Source organism: Oryx dammah, unplaced genomic scaffold (assembly GCF_014754425.2).
Source record: "Oryx dammah isolate SB20612 unplaced genomic scaffold, SCBI_Odam_1.1 HiC_scaffold_18, whole genome shotgun sequence".
In the NCBI taxonomy this organism is placed as follows: domain Eukaryota; kingdom Metazoa; phylum Chordata; class Mammalia; order Artiodactyla; family Bovidae; genus Oryx; species Oryx dammah.
The window spans coordinates 92380491-92402495 of record NW_024070202.1 but is presented as its reverse complement, the minus strand read 5'-3'; the positions used below and the strand labels follow the sequence as shown (position 1 = coordinate 92402495).

The 22005-nt window shown below is 44.6% G+C and overlaps 1 protein-coding gene across 1 annotated transcript in view; it reads right to left on the bottom strand.

Annotated features, from left to right (window-relative positions):
- The window catches only part of SND1 (staphylococcal nuclease and tudor domain containing 1), a 423281-nt gene that overhangs the window by 181876 nt on the left and 219400 nt on the right, over positions 1–22005 (bottom strand). The window contains exon 13 of the mRNA XM_040259576.1: positions 16446–16556. Coding sequence (XP_040115510.1) covers positions 16446–16556 — 111 coding nt within the window. The remainder of the gene's footprint in view (positions 1–16445; positions 16557–22005) is intronic.

Below are 22005 nucleotides of genomic sequence, written 5' to 3'. Positions count from 1 at the left end.
TCCTAATTGGATTGGTCCAATCTCCCACCTTTTGCATCCTAATCCCTTGAAAGGTAGCTTCAGGGACCTGATCACTTGTGTAACAGTGAAGGACCGCAGACTCAAAGGTGATGGTACAGCACTAAGCAATTAGTCAAGACCTTCGTGAATACTTGCGAATACTTAGAGGAGGAAATGGCAATCCACTCCAGGATTCTTGCTGGGAAATACCATGGACAGAGCAGGCTATAGTCCATGGGGTTGCAAAGAGTCAGACATGACTGAGTGATTAACATTTTGTGCATACTGCCATGTAGGGAACATTTGTGTTTAGGGACAGAGAAAGATTCAGGAATGTGTCTGCTTCATGAACTAGACTTTCTAGGGTTTCCATATCCCAGAGAAAGTGTTAAAGTAAACTGCCCAGACCAGGGTCAAGGTGTCAGACCCTCACGCTATGAACCATACTGCAGCCTTCCTCATACCCAGGCTCCATGAACGAAGAGAACTAAGGTATTACTCTCGAGTCATAACTTTCTAAATCCAATTCACAAATCAAACTGGGTGGGAGTTGCTGAGTGCAAAGTGGAACAGTCATTTCTTACATACGTGGCCCTCATCACTTGCCTCCTATTCCACCCAGGGGACCTATCTCTTAACTCAACTTATCTGAAACATCCTCTGTTCAGAAACAACAAACAAAACACTTCCCATTCTACTCAGATTCCATTCCGTGATGAGGGTAAGAAATCAAAATACAGAATCTAAAAAAACTGTAACTCACTCTACTCTCAACTGTTAATGGAAAGAAAACATTCCCAAGTTCCTTGAATGCCACAGTTCCTCCTGAATTTGAATCAAGGCAAGGGCTTTAGACATTGCAAGTGGGTCAAAATTTCTCCATTTAATTTTAGACCAGTGCTTTATCATTCAGGGAATCTGATGATGACCCCAGATGGGGGCTGATTCTCAAGGTTTAGCCCCTGGTCTCTTGGGATCTCCACACTAACAGTAGCTCCAACTCTTTGAGCTCCTAAGCCCTGTGTGTATCCAGACTGTGTTCTGTTTCTACAGTCTCCCCTGCCACCAACAAGCTTTCCCCATTTTGCTACCATAAACTCGGAGGAGGAGTCATGGGAACAAACCTTCTGTGAGGCAGGGCAAGCTCATCGTCACCCCAATTGTAAGTTGCTTCCCTTCAGGGCGAGTCATGCTTAGCTTTCTGCAGGTCCTGTGGGGGCACAAACTGCCTACAGCCTTCTCCTGTTCTAACAATCAGGACAACCAAAATAAACAGACCTACCCAGTAAACAGATGGTTCATGTGAGAACATTGCTGAACGCCTGGCCTCTCCTAGGGGCTGGAGAGCACCTCATATACTACGAGGAAAAAAGAACAGGGCCTGGGCAGTAAGTCAGAAAACAGGTTCTTTGTAAAAGCAGAGGGGTGGTAAACTAAAATTCTTTCTCTCTATGATCCCAAAGGAGCTTTATGACATAAGCAGAAATTTAGGACTTAACCAAGGTTAAACGTACTACTCCAAGGGGAAAAACCATCATACCTCAAACAGAAAATATGGATAACAGTATGCATATGAGATCTGAAACAAACCAGAATTCTTTAAAATTAAGTCTTAATATTAAAAAGGCAAGGGAACTAGAGATCAAATTGCCACCATCCACTGGATCATAGAAAAAGCAAGAGAATTCCAGAAAAACATCTACTTCTGCTTCCTTGTCTACATTAAAGCCTTTGACTATGTGGGTCACAACAAACTGTGGAAAATCCTTCAAGAGATGGGAATACCAGACCACCTGACCTGCCTCCTATGAAACCTATATGCAGGTTAAAAGGCAACAGTTAGAACCTTACACAGAACAACGTACTGGTTCCAAACTGGAAAGGAGCACGTCAAGGCTGTATATCGTCACCCTGCTTATTTAACTTATATGCAAAGTACATCATGCAAAATGCCAGACTGGCTGAAGCACAAGCTGGAATAAAGACTGCTGGGAGAAATATCAATAACATCAGATACGCATGACACCACCCTTATGGCAGAAAGTGAAGAGGAGCTAGAGTCTCTTGATAAAAGTAAAAGAGGAGAGTGAAAAAATTGGCTTAAAACTCAACATTTAAAAAACTAAGATCATGGCATCTGGTCCCATCACTTCATGGCAAATAGATGGGAAAACAATGGAAACAGTGACAGACTTTATTTTCTTGGGCTTCAAAATCACTGCAGATGGTGACTGCAGCCATGAAATTAAAAGATGCTTGCTCCTTGGAAGAAAAGCTATGACCAACCTAGACAGCATATTAAAAAGCAGAGACATTACTTTGCCAACAAAGGTCTGTGTAGTGAAGGCTATTGTTTTTCCAGTAGTCCTGCATGGATGTGCGAGTTGGACTACAAAGAAAGCTGAGCACTGAAGAATCGATGCTTTTGAACTGTGGTGTTGGAGAAGACTCTTGAGAGTCACTTGGACTGCAAGGAGATCCAACCAGCCCATCCTAAAGGGAATCAGTCCTGGTGTTCACTGGAAGGACTGATGCTGAAGCTGAAACTCCAATACTTTGGCCACCTGATGCGAAGAACCGACTCATTGGAGAAGACTCTGATGCTGGGAAAGATTGAAGGCGGGAGGAGAAGAGACAACAGAGGATGATATGGTTGGACAGCATCACTGATGTGATGGACATGAGTAGGACCTTGTTTAGGACCTTGTTCCTAAAAAGATTATTAGATACTTGGTTGCATTTAGGCATTAATTTTGGAAAAACCTTCAAAGACTTCATCTTTTCATACTTTAGATACAATTACTAAATCAGATAAGATTTCAGGCACATTCTGTACATTTCATTTACACTCAGGAGGCAATATCATATTTAAGGACTTCCCAGGTGGCTATCTGAAATGCAGGAGACCCAGGTCCAACTCTTGGGTCAGGAAGATCCTCTGGAGAAGGAAATGGCAACCCATTCCAGTGTTCTTGCCTGGGAAATCCCATGGATAGAAGAGCCTGGCAGACTACAGTCCATGCGGTCGCAAAAGAATTGGACACGAATGAGCGAATGAACAACAGCAGATCATACTTAAGCTGAGAAATAGATGTTGTTAGTTTAACAAAACAGAGACAAAAGTGAAAGTTTTTTTTATTATTATTATCTGTAGATACTAACTACAAACGCTGCCCCCCAGCCCCCATCCAGGACAACCTCTAAAGAGTAAATGGTACACGGACCCAAGCCGCACAGCGTGAGGGCTCACTGACAAAGTTGCTAAACGGTCTCATGCCCGCTCAGGGAGACTCTGGTCTCCCGCCCTGTGCTGTGATTGCTTTGGTCTTTCTTTGCCCACCACTGCAGAAAGGGCCCTGGGTGAGCCATCCCCAGAAAACCTCCGTCAGTCTGACACAAGGGCTTCTAGAGAGAGAGGATCTGTGGGAACAACTCAGTGCAGTAATACCTGCTCTTATCTCAAAGAAGTAAGGATCAAACACCAAGAGCGGTAGGCTCACCACAGTGCTGTTCCTGAAAGGAATATACTATGTACCTTTTTCTTCCAGGATGCAAAGTGCATATATGACATGCCTGTCTACTAACAGCTGTATATACAGAAAATGAAAACGAGATCCTGCTTCTGCTGCCTTGTCTGACTTCTCGGTGGGACAATCCCCATATCTTACATAATCCAGCCTCTGTGGCCTAGGTTTCGGGGCACTCTGACTTTTAAGACCTGGGAGGGTATAGAAGGTAGTGGGTTTGCTTTCCACCAATGCCCGCTCCACCGAGCCAATGGCGACTCCTCTCCCCACGCTTCCTGCAGGCTGAAACCACAGCTCAACATCCCTTTTCATTAGGCAAGGAATGAAACTCCTGACTTCTAAACTTCGCCTGCTGTGTCTGCTTAATAGCTGCTTTCTCACAAAGGCAGGCAGGAGCTCAGGCCAGCCGGAAGAAAGGAAGCAGTGGGGCAGAACGCAGCCTGTGCCTGTCGGAGGCTTTCTTCTCCAAGCAGCCACAGCACAAAGATGGCAACACCAGTGTGTCAATAATGGACAAAAATCACTGCCAGCCGGGAAAAGTGAGTAACGTCTGCACACATACACAGAGGCAACAGTAAAGGAGAGGGATGAAAACTCTGCTTTTTAGGTTACTTCTAGAAGCTTCTAGAAGCTATAGCGTGGGACAGGAACCCCATTCAGATCAGCAGAAAACTCTTCTTGTCAAGTTTGAAATTCTCCCGTTATGAGATGCTACTGCTTTCCCACTAAAAGATAAAATCATCAACTCTGCAAAGGCAGACACGGGTGTTGTTAAAAGGGAGATTAGCCTGCTACTTAGCATAAAAGGATTAGAACCTAACTCTCTGTATAAAGAAACAGTCTGCTCTTCGGTTCTAGGGCCCTTTGCAGAAAAGCCTCCATCTCCAAGGCACAAGCCTTAGCACCACTGACATCCTGAATCATCAGTTCATCTTGTGGCAAAGAGGCCATGACCTTAATTTCAATACAACAATGGTAGACTGGTATTCTGAATATTTTTGTAAGTTTACAAAAAAAGTTCAAAGAATGTATGGTTAGAGCCAGCCTTAACCCAATCATAAAATAGTTGCCACATGAGGGATTTTTAAAAAATAAAATTCAATTATTTATTTGGCTGCATGGGGTCTTAGTTGTGGCATGCTGGATCTAGTTCCCTGCTGAGGGACAGAACACCCAAACCCCCGGCACTGGGGGCGTGGAGTCTCAGCTACTGGACCATCAGGGAAGTCCCTTTTCTTGGGATTTAAAAAAAAATTATTTTTATTTTTTGGCCATGCAGTGTGGCATGTGGAATTCTATCAAGTTCCCCGACCAAGGAATGAACCAGAACTCTCTACCTTTGAAGCATGGCGTCTTAACCACTGGACCACCTTGAAAGTCCCAGGAATTCTCTACCTGGTGACATAAGTGAGCTTCAGGGAGAATGCTGGGAGTACCTATGAGCCAACCAGAAATAGTCGGAGAATTATATATGTGAATTTTTCTGGGGAATGGGAACTCCAACAGTTTCACAGAAAGAACCACTCTTCCATAAAAGGGATCTAAAGGAAACAAAGGGATGGAAAGCAGACAGCAGAGGCACAGGGAATAACGTGGCAAGACCAGGAGGCCCTGACCGGCAACTCCCCTTTAACAACACTGTCTCGTTAACCAGGAAACCAAGCTGTCCCCTAACTCTGCTCTGCGTCCTTGCCTACAGCCAAGCCTTTCTTCCTTTCTAATTGTGCTCACTCGGCTCTGCTGTAACCGTCTTGGGCCAGGCCCACATCAATTTATTCCAAGATAACATCAGGACTATTTTAACTAAATCCTTTGAGAGTGCACACCACCGCTCCATGACTTCTTCACAAAATCAGTTCATCACTTTGCTCCCTTGCTTATACCCATAAGAGAGACCCCCAGCCTGTGCCATCAAGGGGAAACTGTAACCTGGCTTTCATGGGCCCATTTGTCTTCTCACGATTTCCACGTTACTCCTTCTAATCCAGTGAGTCCATTTTCTCCAGACCCTTACGTGCAAATCATTCATAGATCCACACTAGAGAGAAAAGAGAATTACAGCTTATCTGTAGCCACCACCTCACCCAATCAATCATAAAACAGCTGTCACACACAGACTGCTAAACCAGGGGTTCTAGGTGGGGGTCTGTTTGAATACTGGAAGCATCTACAAACTGCTCTGAAGCAGTAGAATTATACATGTGAGTGGGTACACGTCTGTGCATCACTCAGTGGAGCAGCCAGTTACAAACTGCAATGCAGTATTTTTGAACTGCATCATGCATTCACTTTATTTCTATAGCTAGACTACGGGTCCTTTGAGGGCTTGAATTCTAGCCTTAATATTTGCTACAGTATTTAATACAGAGCTATATTCACATAGTCTTAAACTCAGGGTCATCTAGTTCAATTATTGTGCGCCTGGTAAAGCTGAACAAATGCCCACTGACTAACACAGAGTGTGAAGATATTTCAGACTGGAGACTGGATAATGCCAAAGTGAGCATAGAGCACAGAAGAGTGAGCTTGTTGGCTTTCCTGGAGGTGCAGATTTGTGGTAAGATATATGCTCCAGGTTGCAGGCATCTTGGTTTCACTACTTGGAGTGGGGCAAGGCAGAAGAGTTGAAAGCCTGTCCTCTGAGCAGAAGCACAAGGGCATCAAGATCAGAAGCCTTGTGTTCCCCTCCTTAGGTCCCCGAGAGCTAGAGGAGGCAGTTGGTCATCTGAAAGGCAGTGATGGGAGCAAAGCCTGAGCTATCATGATCAATAAAACAGGACCAAGTGGCAGGACCATCAGAAGCACCTACTGGGTAGTACAGAGTATGTAACTATGGACAGAGGGAAAGAATTCAAACAGAAAAGGAGGAAAATCAGAACAAAGAGCCAGTTAACTTGCTAAACTTCTAAAGAATCTTGCAACGTATTTCTAGCTCACATTGATGAATACAGAGTTTCAACTGAAACAAACATAGCAGTGAAACACAGCAGCAAGCAACACTTTCTTCAGCTTTTTTTTTTACTGGTTCCTTGGCACCTGGAGGAGGCAACCAGGTCCTGACACTCAGAAAATGAGATGTGGAGCGCGCACAGGTGCACAATGGTGGGGCGGGTGTGCTAAGATGATGCCGCTGCGTTGTCAGTGAAATCAGAATCACTGATAAGACAGAAAAGATGGAGCGTACATAGTTGGGAAAGGAGGAAATTGAGTCCTACGGTCAAGGGGAGGCGGGAGGACTTATGAGGCAGCAGAGCAAATAACAAGGAACTCTGGGCAACCTCATCTAAAACTAATGTAAAAAGAAATGAAGATGTATTTCTGTTGCGCCGAGTGTGACAAGCGATCTGCTGTGCTCAGGTTAAGAGGGGAAAACTGAGCTCTGTGGAAGAGAACCACCAGGCAGTGCAATATTAGATTCATGAAAACATGAGCAGACGATGCTGTCCCAGGTTAGGGCCACGGGACTAGTAGTGCCCAATAGAAATGGTCCGTGTCAGTCTCAAGTCTTCTTGAGGGGACAAGGCTGCAGAAAGGGAAGATCAGAGGCAATGACAATGGAAAACTGTCTCAATGACACTGGTTTTTATAATTTTTTCATGTCTTTATCACAGAGGCAATACAGGGCCAGAAAAAGTACAAGAAAGAACAATCCATAATTCAATTTCAAGATAAAAGCACCATTAACATAATTTTTAAGTGTTGATACACATACAGGTGTGTGCGCACTGTTGCTCAGTTGTGTCCGACTCTTTGTGACTCCATGGACTGAAGGCCACCAGGCTCCCCTGTCCATGTAATTTTCCAGCAAGAATACTGGAGTGGGCTGCCATTCTCTTCTCCAGGGGATCTTCCCCACCCAGGGATCAAACCTGCATCTCTTATGTCTCCTGCACTGGCAGACAGATTCTTTACCGCACCTGCCCACTTAAAGAAAATTGTGGGCAAAGTTTAGCAATTGTTCTTTTCCCCCTCAGAAACAGTAACTAAATGAACACTTCCTCGTGTTGTTAGTTTTATTACATCATTTTCTAATCATTGCACATAAACCTGTAACATGGATGCACATCCAATAATTTAACAATTGTCTACTGCTGGGTATCTCTGTGACTGTAGTATTCCAATGTAATACTTCCAGCCCTATAAATAATGCCAAAGGAATAACTCTTAAACTGTCAGGCATCTTACTAATTATTTCTTAGAATAAATTCATACAACCGGGACGGCTGTGTCATGGGTCAGTGAAGCACCATTCCTGTTTTTCATCTCCTTTCCCCAGGCAACCCAGACAGAGCATGCCTTGGCTTGTGGACTCTGTCTGTGGATAAACCCTTCGATTTAGGTGCTCATTCCCACGCATCCTATATGCCCACTGGGATCTTCATGCTTATCACGATGTTCACAATTGTTTACTCGCTCATCCACATCCCCACCAGACCATGTGTTTTTGTTTTCTCCTCCAATGCACCTGCTATTTGTTACTGTAAAAACAACACATCAGAGAAAAATTTAATGCCTTTTACTCAGTCAAAAGACGCAATAGACTTACTGCTGAGAAAATGGTTTTTCCAATGTGAGTACATTTACAGGGACCTGCTGGAAAAGATTCCCTGCCATCCACTACAGATCTGGCTCTCTGAACTTGACACAGAACCAAGAGGCATAGGAAGTAAGCCTGCTCAACTTCTGGGCCCAGAGCTAGGGGAGAGGAGCTGGGGGGCAGCAGCGTAGAAGATCACATTCACATGAGGGAATTTACAGGAAACTTAGATGCAAAGAGATCTACAAAAGAAAGAAAGCTCTGAAGGAAACTTCTCTCTCACAAGCTGCTATAAAATGCTGGGCATTGATGTATCAGTGATTAAGTATTTGAACTCCAGTCCTCTGCAGAGATTTCCAAGGATTAGAGTAGAAGTAGGAGAGTGGCGTCTGTAATAGAGACTCAGCTCCCCAACCACTCTGCCCCCTGATACCACGGATCACGTGAGAACAGCAACTCTCAAGATGACCTCACATTAAATTAGCCGAGAGCTGGAAGAGGCTACTCAGAAGGAATCTGGTTAGAGAGTCACAAATGCAGAGCACGAGGAGGGGGAAAGAGGAGTTAAAGGGAATACAGAGCTAGTCAAGGGCTTGCTGGGGAAGCACCACCAGGGAAGGCGTGCAGAGAGATCCAAAGCTGATCCCGTCCCCGGCTCAGTCTCTATCACCTTTGCTTAATGGTTACAATTCCAACTACTAAATTATTAATGTGCTGCAAAAAGGACACAATTTTGATTTTTTTCTTAAAAAAAAAAAAAAATAGGCGTTAAGAATTGTTTAGGGCAGTGGTTCTCAAATTGTAGTGTGTGTTAGAATTACCTGAAGGATGTGTGAAAAGAGATGGCTGGGGCTGAATTCCAGTTTCTGTTTCCATAGGTTTAGGGTGGGAAGATGTGGGCAAGATCTGAGAATTCACATTTCTAACAAGCTCCCAGGTGAAAATGATGCTGCTGGTCTGAGGACCACACTGTGAGAACCAGTGGCTTAGGGAGTCAAGTTAGGAAACATTCAAAAATGGCAAGGATCAAATGTTATCGCTTTATTGCTACAACTTATTTATTTGGGATTAAAATTATATTCACAGTATGATAATCCTCAAGTGTATTTTGAAATATGTTGGAACTATTTTGAAACCTCAGATACTTAGGGGCTATCTGAGAGGAGCAAGAGCCTTTTAGCCAAAAGAACAATGAAATGGTAGAGAACAGATGAGGTTGCTGTGGGCAGATAAATGGTCACAGCTGGGTGGGAAGGGGCAGTGAACACCCAATTAATTACAGATGTTAGTCAAGAACAACTTCCTCTGCAAGAATATAACCAGTGCACATTAACAATTACAGAAAAGACTGGGCAACGAGGACTTCTTCCTATGAGTTCATGACTTGACTGCCCATACCTTGTGTACACACAGGAGCTAAAGCTTGCGGGTTCTGACTTTACCTCAAACCCCTCACACTAATCTTTGAGACGAATGTCACAGCTTGAGTCGTATAGGTTGGAACTGGGAGTAGGGAGGCGAGATAGGATGGAGAGTGAACAGATCCTCTTAATATCCTGAAAGAGAAAATTATTTGGAAATGGAGATATTATACAGTTCTCCAGAAGTGGCCATTTGTGCTGCCTTAAATGCAGATTGATTACTGCTATTTGGATGTTGAGTGCATCATCTCTTCTGAAGAAAGGGAAAAGCTAAATTTCCCCACATTCAGCTGTATCGTCAAATCACTTCCCCACACCCGCTCTTGTAATGCATTTTCCTGTTACCACATCCACTTGCAGGAGCTGATGTGCCCTGGTCCCCCACGGTGAAACCCCCCAACACTGACGCGTGCTGAATCTCATTAGCAACCTCTGGCTATGCCACCTACAGGCAAGCCCCAAATCTGGTGGGGTGTGCACGTTTGGGGTTACGGGAGAAAAAGAAGCAGTTACTTAAGAGAAACACCAATCTCCTTCTCGAGCTGGTGTCCAATCTGTACCAGCATCCTGTAACACAGCCAGGTGAAGAGGGCAGCAGACAATTTACCCAACTCCAGCTTTTTACGACTCTGGGCTACAAAAACCCACCTGCCCACTGGTGCTACAGGAAAGGAAGAGAAAAACTTCAAATCAAAGCTCTGGTTTTCAGCAGTATTTGGTAGGATCTAGTTTTATCCAAAGAGAATGTTCACTTGGTTAGGTCATTAGATTGAAAGTGTGAAATCTTGGTTTATTTAAAGCTGTACCATTAAACGACTGAGCAGAACAGAGGTTGGATGGAAGAGATGAGTTTCAGGGAGGTATCCTCATGGGAAATTTTAATAGAAATGAGAAAAGGAATAAAAAAGATGTAAGGAGGGCAGTGTTAATGATGCAGAGGGAAAAAAGAGGAGAGGCTAAGAAAACAGGTAAGAAAATGAGAATAGGAAAAATAGCAACACCCAGAGGTCCTATTCAATTATTCAATGTGTGTCCCTCCGAGACTACATGCTTTGTAAAGCTTCAGTCTGGTATCTTTTTTCTTCACCACCATTATCCCCAGTGCCTAGGACCCAGGATACACTCATGAAAATGGCAAAGAAAAGGAATGAATGCAAACCCATCATGTGTGAGAGAAAACCAGCCTGAACAACTGTACCCACTAGAGGAATAATTTATTTTGTTTGGAGAACTGGTTAACTCATGCAGTCTATACACTGGGATAGGATACATTAGTTTCAAATTTTCAAAAAACAGATTCAACCTCAATACCAGTTTTCTCACTGGATTGGTAGGAAGATGAAATCTGCTTCAAACCAAGGCATTTCACAAGTCAAAACTGTGTCAAGCCAGCAATGCTGACCTCTTCCAATTAAAGCAATAGAAAGCAAAAAAGTGCTGGTGAGTAATTCTTCACATTTCACTCATAACCAGCATTGAAAATGCCAGTTAAATTGAAGGCACAGATAGGAAATACCTTATCGAAACGTTTTGTGTTTGTCTAAGCACAAGGCATTTTTTTCCTCCACCTATTAAAATTTTGTGGGAAAATCCCTCTATCAATCAAGGGGGGAAAAGTGGAGCTGCTCTGGCTGAATCAGGAGTGGGAGCTCAAGCACATTTCTCTCCCACTGGTATTGGAAGTACTTCAACAGAAATGCAAAATACATTTACAATTCACTGCCCCAAGAGCACTGCTACCTGGAAGTCAGTAAGCCCACTGCAGACTCAGTAACTGTATCACCAAGAGAGATCTTTAACTGAAACAGTTTCCCTCTTAATAATGACTACAGGTGTTGGCCTAGGAGAGAGTTAAGTTTATAGCCTTCTAATCAAAGTCTGTGATGGAAATGCCAACACAGATTTCCTGGAAGTTCAAGCTGAGAGAACTCCACAATAGGGAGGGTGCTGTCAACCACGCTGGGTAAAAGCAAGAGAGAGTTGATAGGATTTTAATGGTGTTACTGTCCAGTCGCTAAGATGTGTCTGACTCTTTGCGACCCCATGGACTGCAGCCCGCCAGGCTTCCATGTCCTTCACTATCTCTCGGAGTTTGCTCAGACTGATGGCCACTGAGTCGGTGATGCCATCCAACCATCTCATCCTCTGTCCTTCCCTGACTGGTATTAATAGGGCTGAGAGACTAGAGATGCCAAAGTTGGCAAGGCAGGAACACCAGTTGTTTTTGTTTTTAAAGAAAAGCAAAGTTGCAATCAGAAACAGGACTCCCTGCAGGGCTGGGGAGGACAAGGAGTCCACACAGCGCTGAGACAGGGCAGGCTCATGCTTGCTTCACCAAGAGGGAGGACAGGCCCCAGTTTCCTTAATCTGCAGTGTGCTGGCAAGGAAGAGAACAGGAAAAGATAAGAGCCTGCCCTCTTCTCTTCTCCCGAGATAACCCTAACCTCATTATGTATGTCCAGAATGAATCTAAATTCATTTAAATCTGCTCAGACACTAGGTTGTTCAACACAATTGCTTTCCCACTGTCAAGTTGGGGCATCAATTTCTTTTCTGAATATATACAGCCTATCTTGAAATCATAAAATCTTAGAATTAAAAGGTGCCTTAAAGGAATAAAGCCCCAACTTCTGAACAACTTCTGTGTTGTCCTGCAATGAACCACAGAGTAAGTTTCCAGGAAACCTTCAAATATTACATTTTAATATAAAGTAGCTTTAGGAGAATGCAGACAGATGATATACTACAGGTTGGGATGTCCAAGGAAAACAGGGCACACAGCCAGGCTTTGACTCCACACGTTACCAGCTTATCTTTAGTGTCCATAATGAGTTTGACAAAAGTCCACCAGGAAGGCCTGTAGAACGCTAGGGGAACTCACATTCTGTACTGTTTAAAATCAAGCAACACATATTATATCAAACACACAGAATTTGAGAGACTGTGTAATACCTTATAAATAAGAAGCGTCCCTATAATGAATGACCCAGTATCTTGGAAATACCTAGGAAGGATATGTGACTCCCAGTAGGAGTCAGAGCCCTGACTTCAGCTTAGAATACTTTGTCAAGATAGACAAAGCAGCCAGCCCACTGGCCAAGAAATACCGAAGTCAGACAGGAATGAGACGCGTTGGGAAGTCAGTATGTGAGTGAAAAATTAGAATGATGCAGAAAGGAACAACACAGTTGCCAAGGAGACCATGTGATGTCCCTGACAGAGGGCACCAAGTTCAGGAGAGTCATCAGAGTGCGGGTCAGCTGTACCCAAGTTCTTTACTAAAAATGTCGAGGATACACACTGGAGCTCTCAAGGCTGGGACACAACCAGGGGCTTTTCAATGGAGCCCAAGAGAGAAGTGAGGCCCCAAAATACACAGAAAAGTGCCAAACCCTTATCTTGCCGGGACACAAGGTAAGGAGGGAAGAGGCAGCCAATGATAGACAAGTGAACTAGAAAGGAAGGCCGCCTGCCGGGAACGAGGGGTTCATTTGTCCTTTAAACAAAAAAAGATGTGGCTTTCTCAAGATGCGTCCTGTGTTTGAGGCGTGTTGAGGGTTTCCCAAAAGCAAAGCGCCATTCGAATGAAGGCGCGGCAAAGGGTCAGGCACACACAGGACAGAGCTGTGGAGGGTACGGTGAGCTCGTTTCTGGCAGGCAGGTGGATATGCTTGAAAGCATAGGGAGCTGCAAATTGGCATTCTTCTTCTTCTTCTGTCTCACCCGCTCTCCCGACGTGCGCCTGATGAGTCATTCCCGGAGCTCCCATCAGAGGATCAGAGAAAGGTCGGCAGATCATAGCCCCTCAAAGAAGAAGCAGGGGCGGCAGGCTCATCAGCTCCTGTGCAGGCAGCTGTGCTGACCCGAAGAGTTAACAGCCGAGTTAACAGGCTGCCCTTTCCCCAAAGCTTACAACGTTTCTCTAAAAGGATTAACGGCTGAGCAGCGTTCCAGGAAGCTAAGAGAACATTGGGCACCATGGCCAAGACCACTAGTGACGACGAGAGAAGAAAATGGGGGTCTGGGGCTCAGGCACAGAGAAGTCTCTCGGAATCACCGTCCTTGGGTGACTCAAGAGGACTGCTGGCCTTGCCATGTTACCTTCACCCACTTATTATTCATTCAAAGAGTTCCAAGATGAGTGACTTGCCCTGAACACAGCAGATGTTATTCATTCGCCCTTTGCTAAAGCATTAGATACAGTACCTCCAGAAATTTAACTTGGGAAATTAATTCAAATTGGCGTGGTTCAGTACACAATCACTGAAGATTAAAAAGTGACTGCAGGATGATAAACAAAAGACAGTTAAGTGACAGTCCAGGCGGTGAAAGACTGGGAGTCAACAGCAAAGCCATTCTTGTTTAGGGGTTCTATTCAGGGCCAAGGAATGGAGTAAACAAGTTACTAATGAAATCTGCAGAGGACACTCAGCTGGGAGGTGGAGGAACCACATGGACAGGGACATAGAATTGCCAGGCCGAAAATTGTGGGGGTGGGGTGGAATACAGCTTATCTATCCAGGGGAATTAGATAGATAGGTGAACTCAGATCACATTCATGAGACGGGCAGGGTAAGGGGCAGAGGCAGCAAGCACAAAGCGCTCTGACATGTCATAACATGACATGAACACAGAAGCGCTGAGGTGACACAGGCAATGTCTCCTAGGGGCTGGAGTGCGAATGAGGGCAACTTAAGATAAAGCAGCGTTCAGAAAAGAGGTGCCACCATTCCTATCTGGCAGGTGTTCCTGTCTTTCTCGCTGGGGCTGGCATCTAGAAGATGGTGTGGGGCCACCTTCCTGGGGCTTGTGGACAGCAGTGCTCCCGAGGAGGACTCACTCGCAGGTCATACGGGCCAATTCTAGAGCATTGTGAGGTATGTACTGCCTCATGGCGGTGCCTCACCGGCCAGGGGAATCACTTGATAGCTCTTGATAGTTTAGTCAACCTGCCACAGGGCCGTGGCCCCAAAGCCAGTTTTTCCACCATCGGTCTGAAATCGGTGGCTCAACACAATTATCTCTAGGCAGCTCATTGCTTTAACAGGCAAGCATCTTGTTACATTCCATCAGCTCAAAATGAGAACAGGACTGTTTTCTTCTTAAAACCTAAAAAATTTCACCAACTCTGCATACTCATTAAACATTAGAGCACAACACAGCTACTTCCGACAGCATAATAAGAGCTTGCTGTGGCCTCACTTTCCGGAGCAGCTAGGCAAATTATTTTCATGCTTACCTGCCTGTCAGAGTTAAACATTCACTAGTGGCGGAGAGAAGGCAGAGCGGAAAATGGGACTCAAGATCCCATGGAATGGCTGAGGGCTCCTGCTACGCTGGCAAGGCAAGACTGCTTCTTTGGATACCGTCAGACCAACTGAGCGTGCCCAGCAAGAACCCACCCCCGAATCCCACATAAAGAACAGTCTAATCATTGCCCATTTCCTAGAATAGCGAGATCATCAAAAGTACTTGAAGTGTGGAGCTGCATTTCCCGCTATGGGTCCTTTCAACCCATCGGCTTAATGATAGTATAGGCAGGGAGACAAGCCTAAGATGTGAGGGAGGATTAAAGAGAAACATCAGTTGTGGGCTACACATTGTATTATTATTTTTTAATATCTTAATGTGTTTATTTGGTTGCACTGGGTCTTAGTCATAGCATGTGGGATCTAGTTCCCCTGACCAGGGATTGAACCTGGGCACCCTGCATTGGAGCAGAGTCACAGCTACTGGACTACCAGGGAAATCCATGTCGTATTATTTTACACTAGACATTCAACGACCAAAGACACTGAACTTTGTGCTTAAGAATGAAGTCTTAGGCAGGTCCTCCAGGGAAAATCCCACAAGAAAAGAATCCAAAAAGCCATAGCAATGCGACAGGCTGTTCTCTTAGCTGACGTCGTGTGACATCCTACAGATGCCCTATCCATCAGGATGTGACATGGTGTTAAGAGGTAAATGTCTCCTATCAGGTCAATGTTCTGGGCCAAAGAGTAAGAGAAGTGATGTCAGGGACGAAATCTGAGGCACAGATAACACGGGCTCAAACTCATTCCTCCGTGAACCGTGGAGCACAGGCTGGCAACTAACAAACTTCTGGACAAACTCCTAGGTCACAGTAAAGTGTCTGCATGAGACAAGTATCTGAAGCCGCTCTGGAACAATGGGTATATCTTGGTAGAGTACAGCAGTCTGCTGAGCTCTGGATCAGAACAGGGATCCAGCAATGGTCACTGAGCTGTTGCTGTTTCCTGGGAAGGCTAGAGGAATTATTCTGCTCCCAGTCCCGTCTGGTGACAGAAGGCCCCATGAGAAAGAGCCCTGAGAAAGGTCCCTGCTAAGAAATACCGCTGAGCAGCATGCATGTCCTTGGGGCAATCAGCCACAGGGATGAAGGACAAAAGGAAAATGTCACGGGGCTTCTCACAAACGCTCTCCTGCCAGCTGTCAGAAGTGTGACACCCAAACTCATTCCCTAATAAATGTTTTCATTTCCTTTGTACATGATGAAAGGTCTAGAGGTGGTAAGTGGGAGGGGCTGGGGAGCAGTGGCCCCTGGAGGGATGAACCCGAGGCAAACGTCCTGCACAGTAAGCAGGGTTCCACGGTTTGTTCCTGGGAAGGAAAGGATAGTGGAGATAAAAATATTCCACATAGTATTTACTCATCTGTTCATTTTACAACATCTTCTGGGAAGATTACGTCTAATATATGCCTAAATTTTGCAAATTTTAAAAAATAGAGGCCCCAGCGTGCTTAACCTGGGTTAGATTGCAAGTATGAAGTGAGGCCCCTTTTATCTTGAAGAGGAAAAGCTACAATCATAAAAGAATATGGGCTTTCTCAGCACGTTGCTTTCCATCACATTCTGCTCAGGGGCAGGCAGGGGAGTGGGAAAGAATAAAGTGAAGCTGGGGGACCCAAGGCATTCACTTTAATAATTAGGCATCTCACCTGGCCTCAGCGGCGAGCAGTTCATCATAGTGAGAGGACCGCTGATCATCATCCTGCCGGTATCTGATCACTGTGGCTAGACCTTTGCTGACAAGGGCCTCGGCAATGTTTCTGAAACAGAAAAGATAGGTCAGTGAGCACTCAAGGTGCATATGGGGCTCAGTCAACAGCAATAACAACAGTTAGCACCTGGAGGTCTTAAGGCATCCTGGCAGAGGGAGGGAGTTCAAGACCAATGAGTTGCTAAGCTAGAAATTCAAACAAAAAGGGGGAATAACCAAGTCCCCTGGCTCAGCATTTTTTTCTGGTTAGTACAGTCAGATGCTATATCAATCCGTACATAAAACCTGGCAGAAAATATCTGTAAAAAGCCCACATTAGGCAGGGCTATTTACAGAATGGTATAAACAAGTCACTACCCTCAAGAAAAGTCTGCTCTAAAATACCAGGCACACAGATAAAAAACAAAGCACATAAAAGCATGACCTAAATTTCCCCAAATCTCCTTTTTTTCTAGCCTATACTGGAACTAGAAAATATTGTGCTCCAGTTTGGCAAACTTAGAAACGCTAGTTTCATGGAACACTCAAGAGTGTGGCTTTTCTCATTAGAACCCCGGACACTGACTCTCCGCTGACTCCAAGCGGGCCTGGGTGAGGTGAGGTTAAGAGAATTGCGGGGTGGCAGAGGGGTGGTGTTGGGGTAGGATGAAACATCTTCATTAAAAACAGCATGAGCTAGGGACCAAAGTAAAAAAGTAGGAAATCTCAGATGACCGTTTTGAAGCAATACTCCCTACAGTCCTTTTAGGACCACACAATATTCGGATTAGAATCCTGCTTTAAAAAAAAAAAAAAAATTCAACGTGCTGCACGTTCTCTTCACTAGAATAAGATAGCGGGGCCACTGTAAGCGACTTTCATCTACTCAGAAGAGTACACTGGAAATGATGCTCGGACAGCTAATGAAGCGTTTTCGCCTAGTTCCTCCTCAACCGGAAAAGGGAACTTCGATGCGCGAAAGTGAAACTGCAGAAACAGATTTTCAAAAGTTACCTGTAGCAAGTAACTGCAAGACAAGAGGCACGGTATCACTGGGGGAGAGCGACGGTTATGTCTTTCTTTGTGTCTGTCATAAGTACACCAAAGGACCCACTCAGACCATCTGCTGAGCTGCCCTTTAGGGAGGAGGGATGGTAAGGAATAGGCTACTGTACCATATGCTATGATTTAGTGTTGCTGGGGAAGGCAGTTAACTCTCAGCACTCTGGTGCTCTCAGACTCCCAGCCTATGGGGATGCCGTGAGCTGGGCTAGACCAGTCTACGGGCATGCTCAAGCCACTTAAGGGTTCTCTTCATCGAGGCCCAGGGATTTACTTTAAAAGAAAAAAAAGAAAAAAGAAAAAGAGAGGGGGGAATATGTGCAGGGAGATAAAGAAGGAAAAGATGCTGTGGCTGATTCTCTTCTCATTATGTGCCCCTCTGCTGCCTGTTTATCTACTGCCAGCACGATATTAATATCTCCAAACTGCCACGGAATTAGCACTTCTCAAAATCCACTCCCACAAAGAGGCTGCTTTGCTGGCCACCCTGTCTCCTGAGTCACCACACAAGCGTGCTGGCAAACGCTGTCATCACCGAGCTGGGTTTGGCAGGGTGGAGAATGCCAGCAGCCCCAAGTTAGCAGCTGTAGATGGGGAGAATTTAACTAAGGGTCTCACCCAAGACCCAAGAGGGCAGGAGAGAGGCTCTGCCCACCAAGAGACCAGAGGGACGGCTGAGACACACCCACCTGCAACAGGTTGTGAGGGCTTAGTGATCGGAAATGCCAGAACAACAAAGACATGTTTGGTACTGCGTTTGGAATAACAAAGCATTGACATTTTACAGTCGATATGTGGGGTCTGGAACAGAAAGCTGGAATGACAGAGTAGGAGAGGGAAAAATCCACACAAATAAGCTTCTATATGAAAAGCTGGAGAATACAAAGCAAAACAGCACAAATGTTTAATGATCCATCCTGGCTAATGCTGCTCCAATCAATTCACAGTATTGAACTGAGTTCCTGCGTGTCCAGCAGAACCAAGGACACAACCCTTTCCTCTCCTGAGGGCTTCTCACCCTCTGGATCCTGCCAGCAAATATCTGCAAACCAGCTAGGGCCTCAGATTCTAAACTCCATGACCTGCCCATCACCTCCAGTCCCTTCTCTCCAAAGCTTCAGTGCAATCCATGTTTTCTTAGCTTCTTTTCCCTAAACACAGATTTTTCCTGGAGAACGGCTGCAATGTTAGTGCTCAGAGGCACGGAAGGTAAAAACACAGGAAACAATGACAGATATGACTACAGGGCCCCGCCCATGAGCCAAGTGTGTGAGAATCACACTGCGTGCATTTTCATCTTGGTATGTGTTCCCCTGTGAAATCACGCCGTATTACAATTAATTCATCACCCATCTTCCAACTCAAACTGATGAGGTCGAAGAGGGCAAGGGCTATGTCTTTCTTGCTCTGTAGCCAAGTATGAGAAATACAGTGCTGGAACATTCTTATCCTAAGCGTTTATTAGCTAAGCTTGCCCAGCATAGAATTAAGAACAAAAGCTTTCAACATGCCTTCCCAGCTTTTGTCATTCTCCCCATTATCTAAGACTTGTATTTAAAGAGAATGAAAGGGAGACAAATAAAATGGAATTAGCCGAGATCCGTGTACTTGACTCTCTCATTCATTTCTTTGGGCCACTAATGAAAGGTCAGGAGATTTCCCTCTGGCCAAAGATGCCTCAGAACTCGACACTGGTGTCCTGATTAGTTGCCCAGTAAGGAAAGAGAACATTAAATTATGTGCCATGACATTATGCTGCTTTAGACAAATTTATAAATTCTGCTTTCTTGCGTGTATCAGTAATTCTACTCCAATTACACATGTCTGGCTCGAATGGGTAATTCACAATCAGCGTACAAAAAGGGCCCTAACAGTCTTGAAAGTCTAACAGGAAATCATCTCTCTCTGTATCAGCTAGAAACAGAAAGAGAGTAAGTGCTGGACTTGAAATGCTTCTCCAAGCTCAAGGAGAATTTTAGGTTATATGGGAAGTGAGCTGTTTCCACCATGCAGGATCAGATGTTCCTGAGAAAAACAGAAGCAACATGGGTCACCTGAGCTTTCTCAAAAGATCTCCATGTACCTACATCCTCCCTGCCCACTCGTTTCCACAGCAAGCAGGCTGTAAAAAGCATCTACTTTCTCATTATAAGATACTTTTGAAACCATGGGGTCCTATATTCTGCCAATCTGGAAAAGGTATGCTGTGCCCATATATGAGAATAGGATTTTTAAAATGTAGATTTTACTCACAATAATTACTTGATCACACTTTTGCCTGCCTTCCCCAATCCCTACACCCCAAACCTAAGATTGGAAGCAGTAATATATACAGAGAAGGTCAGATAACTGACTAAAATTAACTAGATTACTTACAAGTAGGGGAAGGAGGGGATAATTTTAAAACAATCTTACAGAAAAACTGTACATACAATAACAAAGAACATGCCAATCTCTGATTCATTTGAGAGCAAATGACCTGTTTACACCATCATCCCTCAAACCGTTAATGTGTATTTCCGACAAATCAGGATATTTTTCGACATAGTCAGTAAATAATGACTTGAACCAGGATATCGATGTGGACACGTTATTGCCAGCTAACACACAACCCTACTCAAATGTTGTCAACTGTTCCAATAGAGAACTTAGGGGAAAGAGGATCTAGAGCAAAATCAGGTTTTGCATTTTGTTATCCTGTCTCCTCAGTCTGGAGAAGTTCAATCTTTCTTAGTCTACCACAGTCCTGAAACTTCTCACAAGTATAGGCCAGTAATTTTGGACTGTCTGATGTCTCTGTGATCAGCGGCAAGTTATGAATCTTTGGCAGGAATGTCACAGACGTGATGCTATGTTGTTCCCGTGGCCTCCTTTGAAATGATGTGTAATTTACTGGTAATGTTAATTTTGATCACTTGATTCAGGCAGTGTCTACCAGGCTTCTCCACTATTAAGTTACTCTCTTCCTCTTTATAACAGGTATTGAAAAACTATGTAGCTTTTAAACTCCCAAATTATTCATTTATTGATTTGTAGAGGTTTACGGTCACGAAATATTTTATCTAAAGAGCCATATAATCCATTACAATTGTTATTTTTTTCTGATGCTGAAATTATTCCCAATTTGGCCAGTGGGAGCCGGGTCAAGCTGGCTCCTGTGTCCTGTCATCCTTTGAGCACTTCCTTGCTTTCAGGCCACAGTGTGTTCCAGGCTCATCTTCCACTGTTTTCTGCAGCTCTGAAATCAGCCATTTATCCAAATAGTCCACATTTACATTTTTATCTCCATACACTTATTTCTGTATCTATAACCACTGAAAACCATGTGTGGCAGTCATGAAAACGTGCCTCTCGGATCTCTGACTGCAGGAAGCATAACTGACTGACAGCCCCAGCTGCTGTGCTCTGAAACCCAGTGCTGTTTCCGCCAAAGCTACGCTTCCCCCCAGCTGCTTCCAGCCAATGAGTGAATGCAGTGGAGACACTACAACCGGCCTGCTGCTCAGAGACCTGGCCGTGCTCTGACAGGGAGCTGTGGCTTTGAGCACGCCCCCTCACCTTTGCTGGAACTCCCAGGACTGCCCAGCCCCAGATTAGATGTTTCCAGTTCAACCTTCCATCCTTCCCTTTTCCACAGAGGCTAAGCATTCACAGCCTCCGCCAGCTCCCTTCCCATTTTCTCTGTTTTCCCCAATTAACCTCTTGTCTATTTCATCCTGTCTTGGCATCACCTTTTTAGCAGACCATGAGTTCACAAAGGTACTACAACCCTATTCAACACTTCAGGGCGCATGCAGTTCTCTTCCTTATCTGTACATCCCTTCTGACTGTGAGAAGCCTGCCTTCCACTATCCTTAATACTTTTACTTACATGAATAATCTTCTCTGCATACACATACAGCGTCTCACTTACACCTTCTTTGACTTCCACGATTTGGTCCTAGTTGCCATGGACAGAGGAGCCTGGCGGGCTACAGTCCATGGGGTTGCAAAGAGTCAGACACGACTAAACGACTAAGCACAGCACGTGGTACAGCTAATTTAAAGGGTATATGCTACTTGTCAAAAGAGAAGCTAGGGTAATCGGATAAGTAAATTTCAAGAGTGCACATAAGGCATAATACCATTACACACACACACAGACACACTTCATTCTCCATCTGAGTAAGGATAACAGATAATTCTCAATGGCTCTGGCTCGTAGATCTCTATCTAGCTATTTGAGTTCAACATTTTCCACTTAAAAACCATCAACATTTTATCAGTCACTGAGGTGTCCATGGAGATTAAAAAGCAGAATATTTCCTTGAGGCAAGTGAACACGTGGACACATATTCAGAATAAAGTAAGCCCATAAAGAAATGCTTTCACACTATTATGGAGTCAAGGCTAAAGGAAACGGGTGAAAGCCCACAGCTCAATTCACGTATAACAGTCACATCACCTCTAGGAGAGGC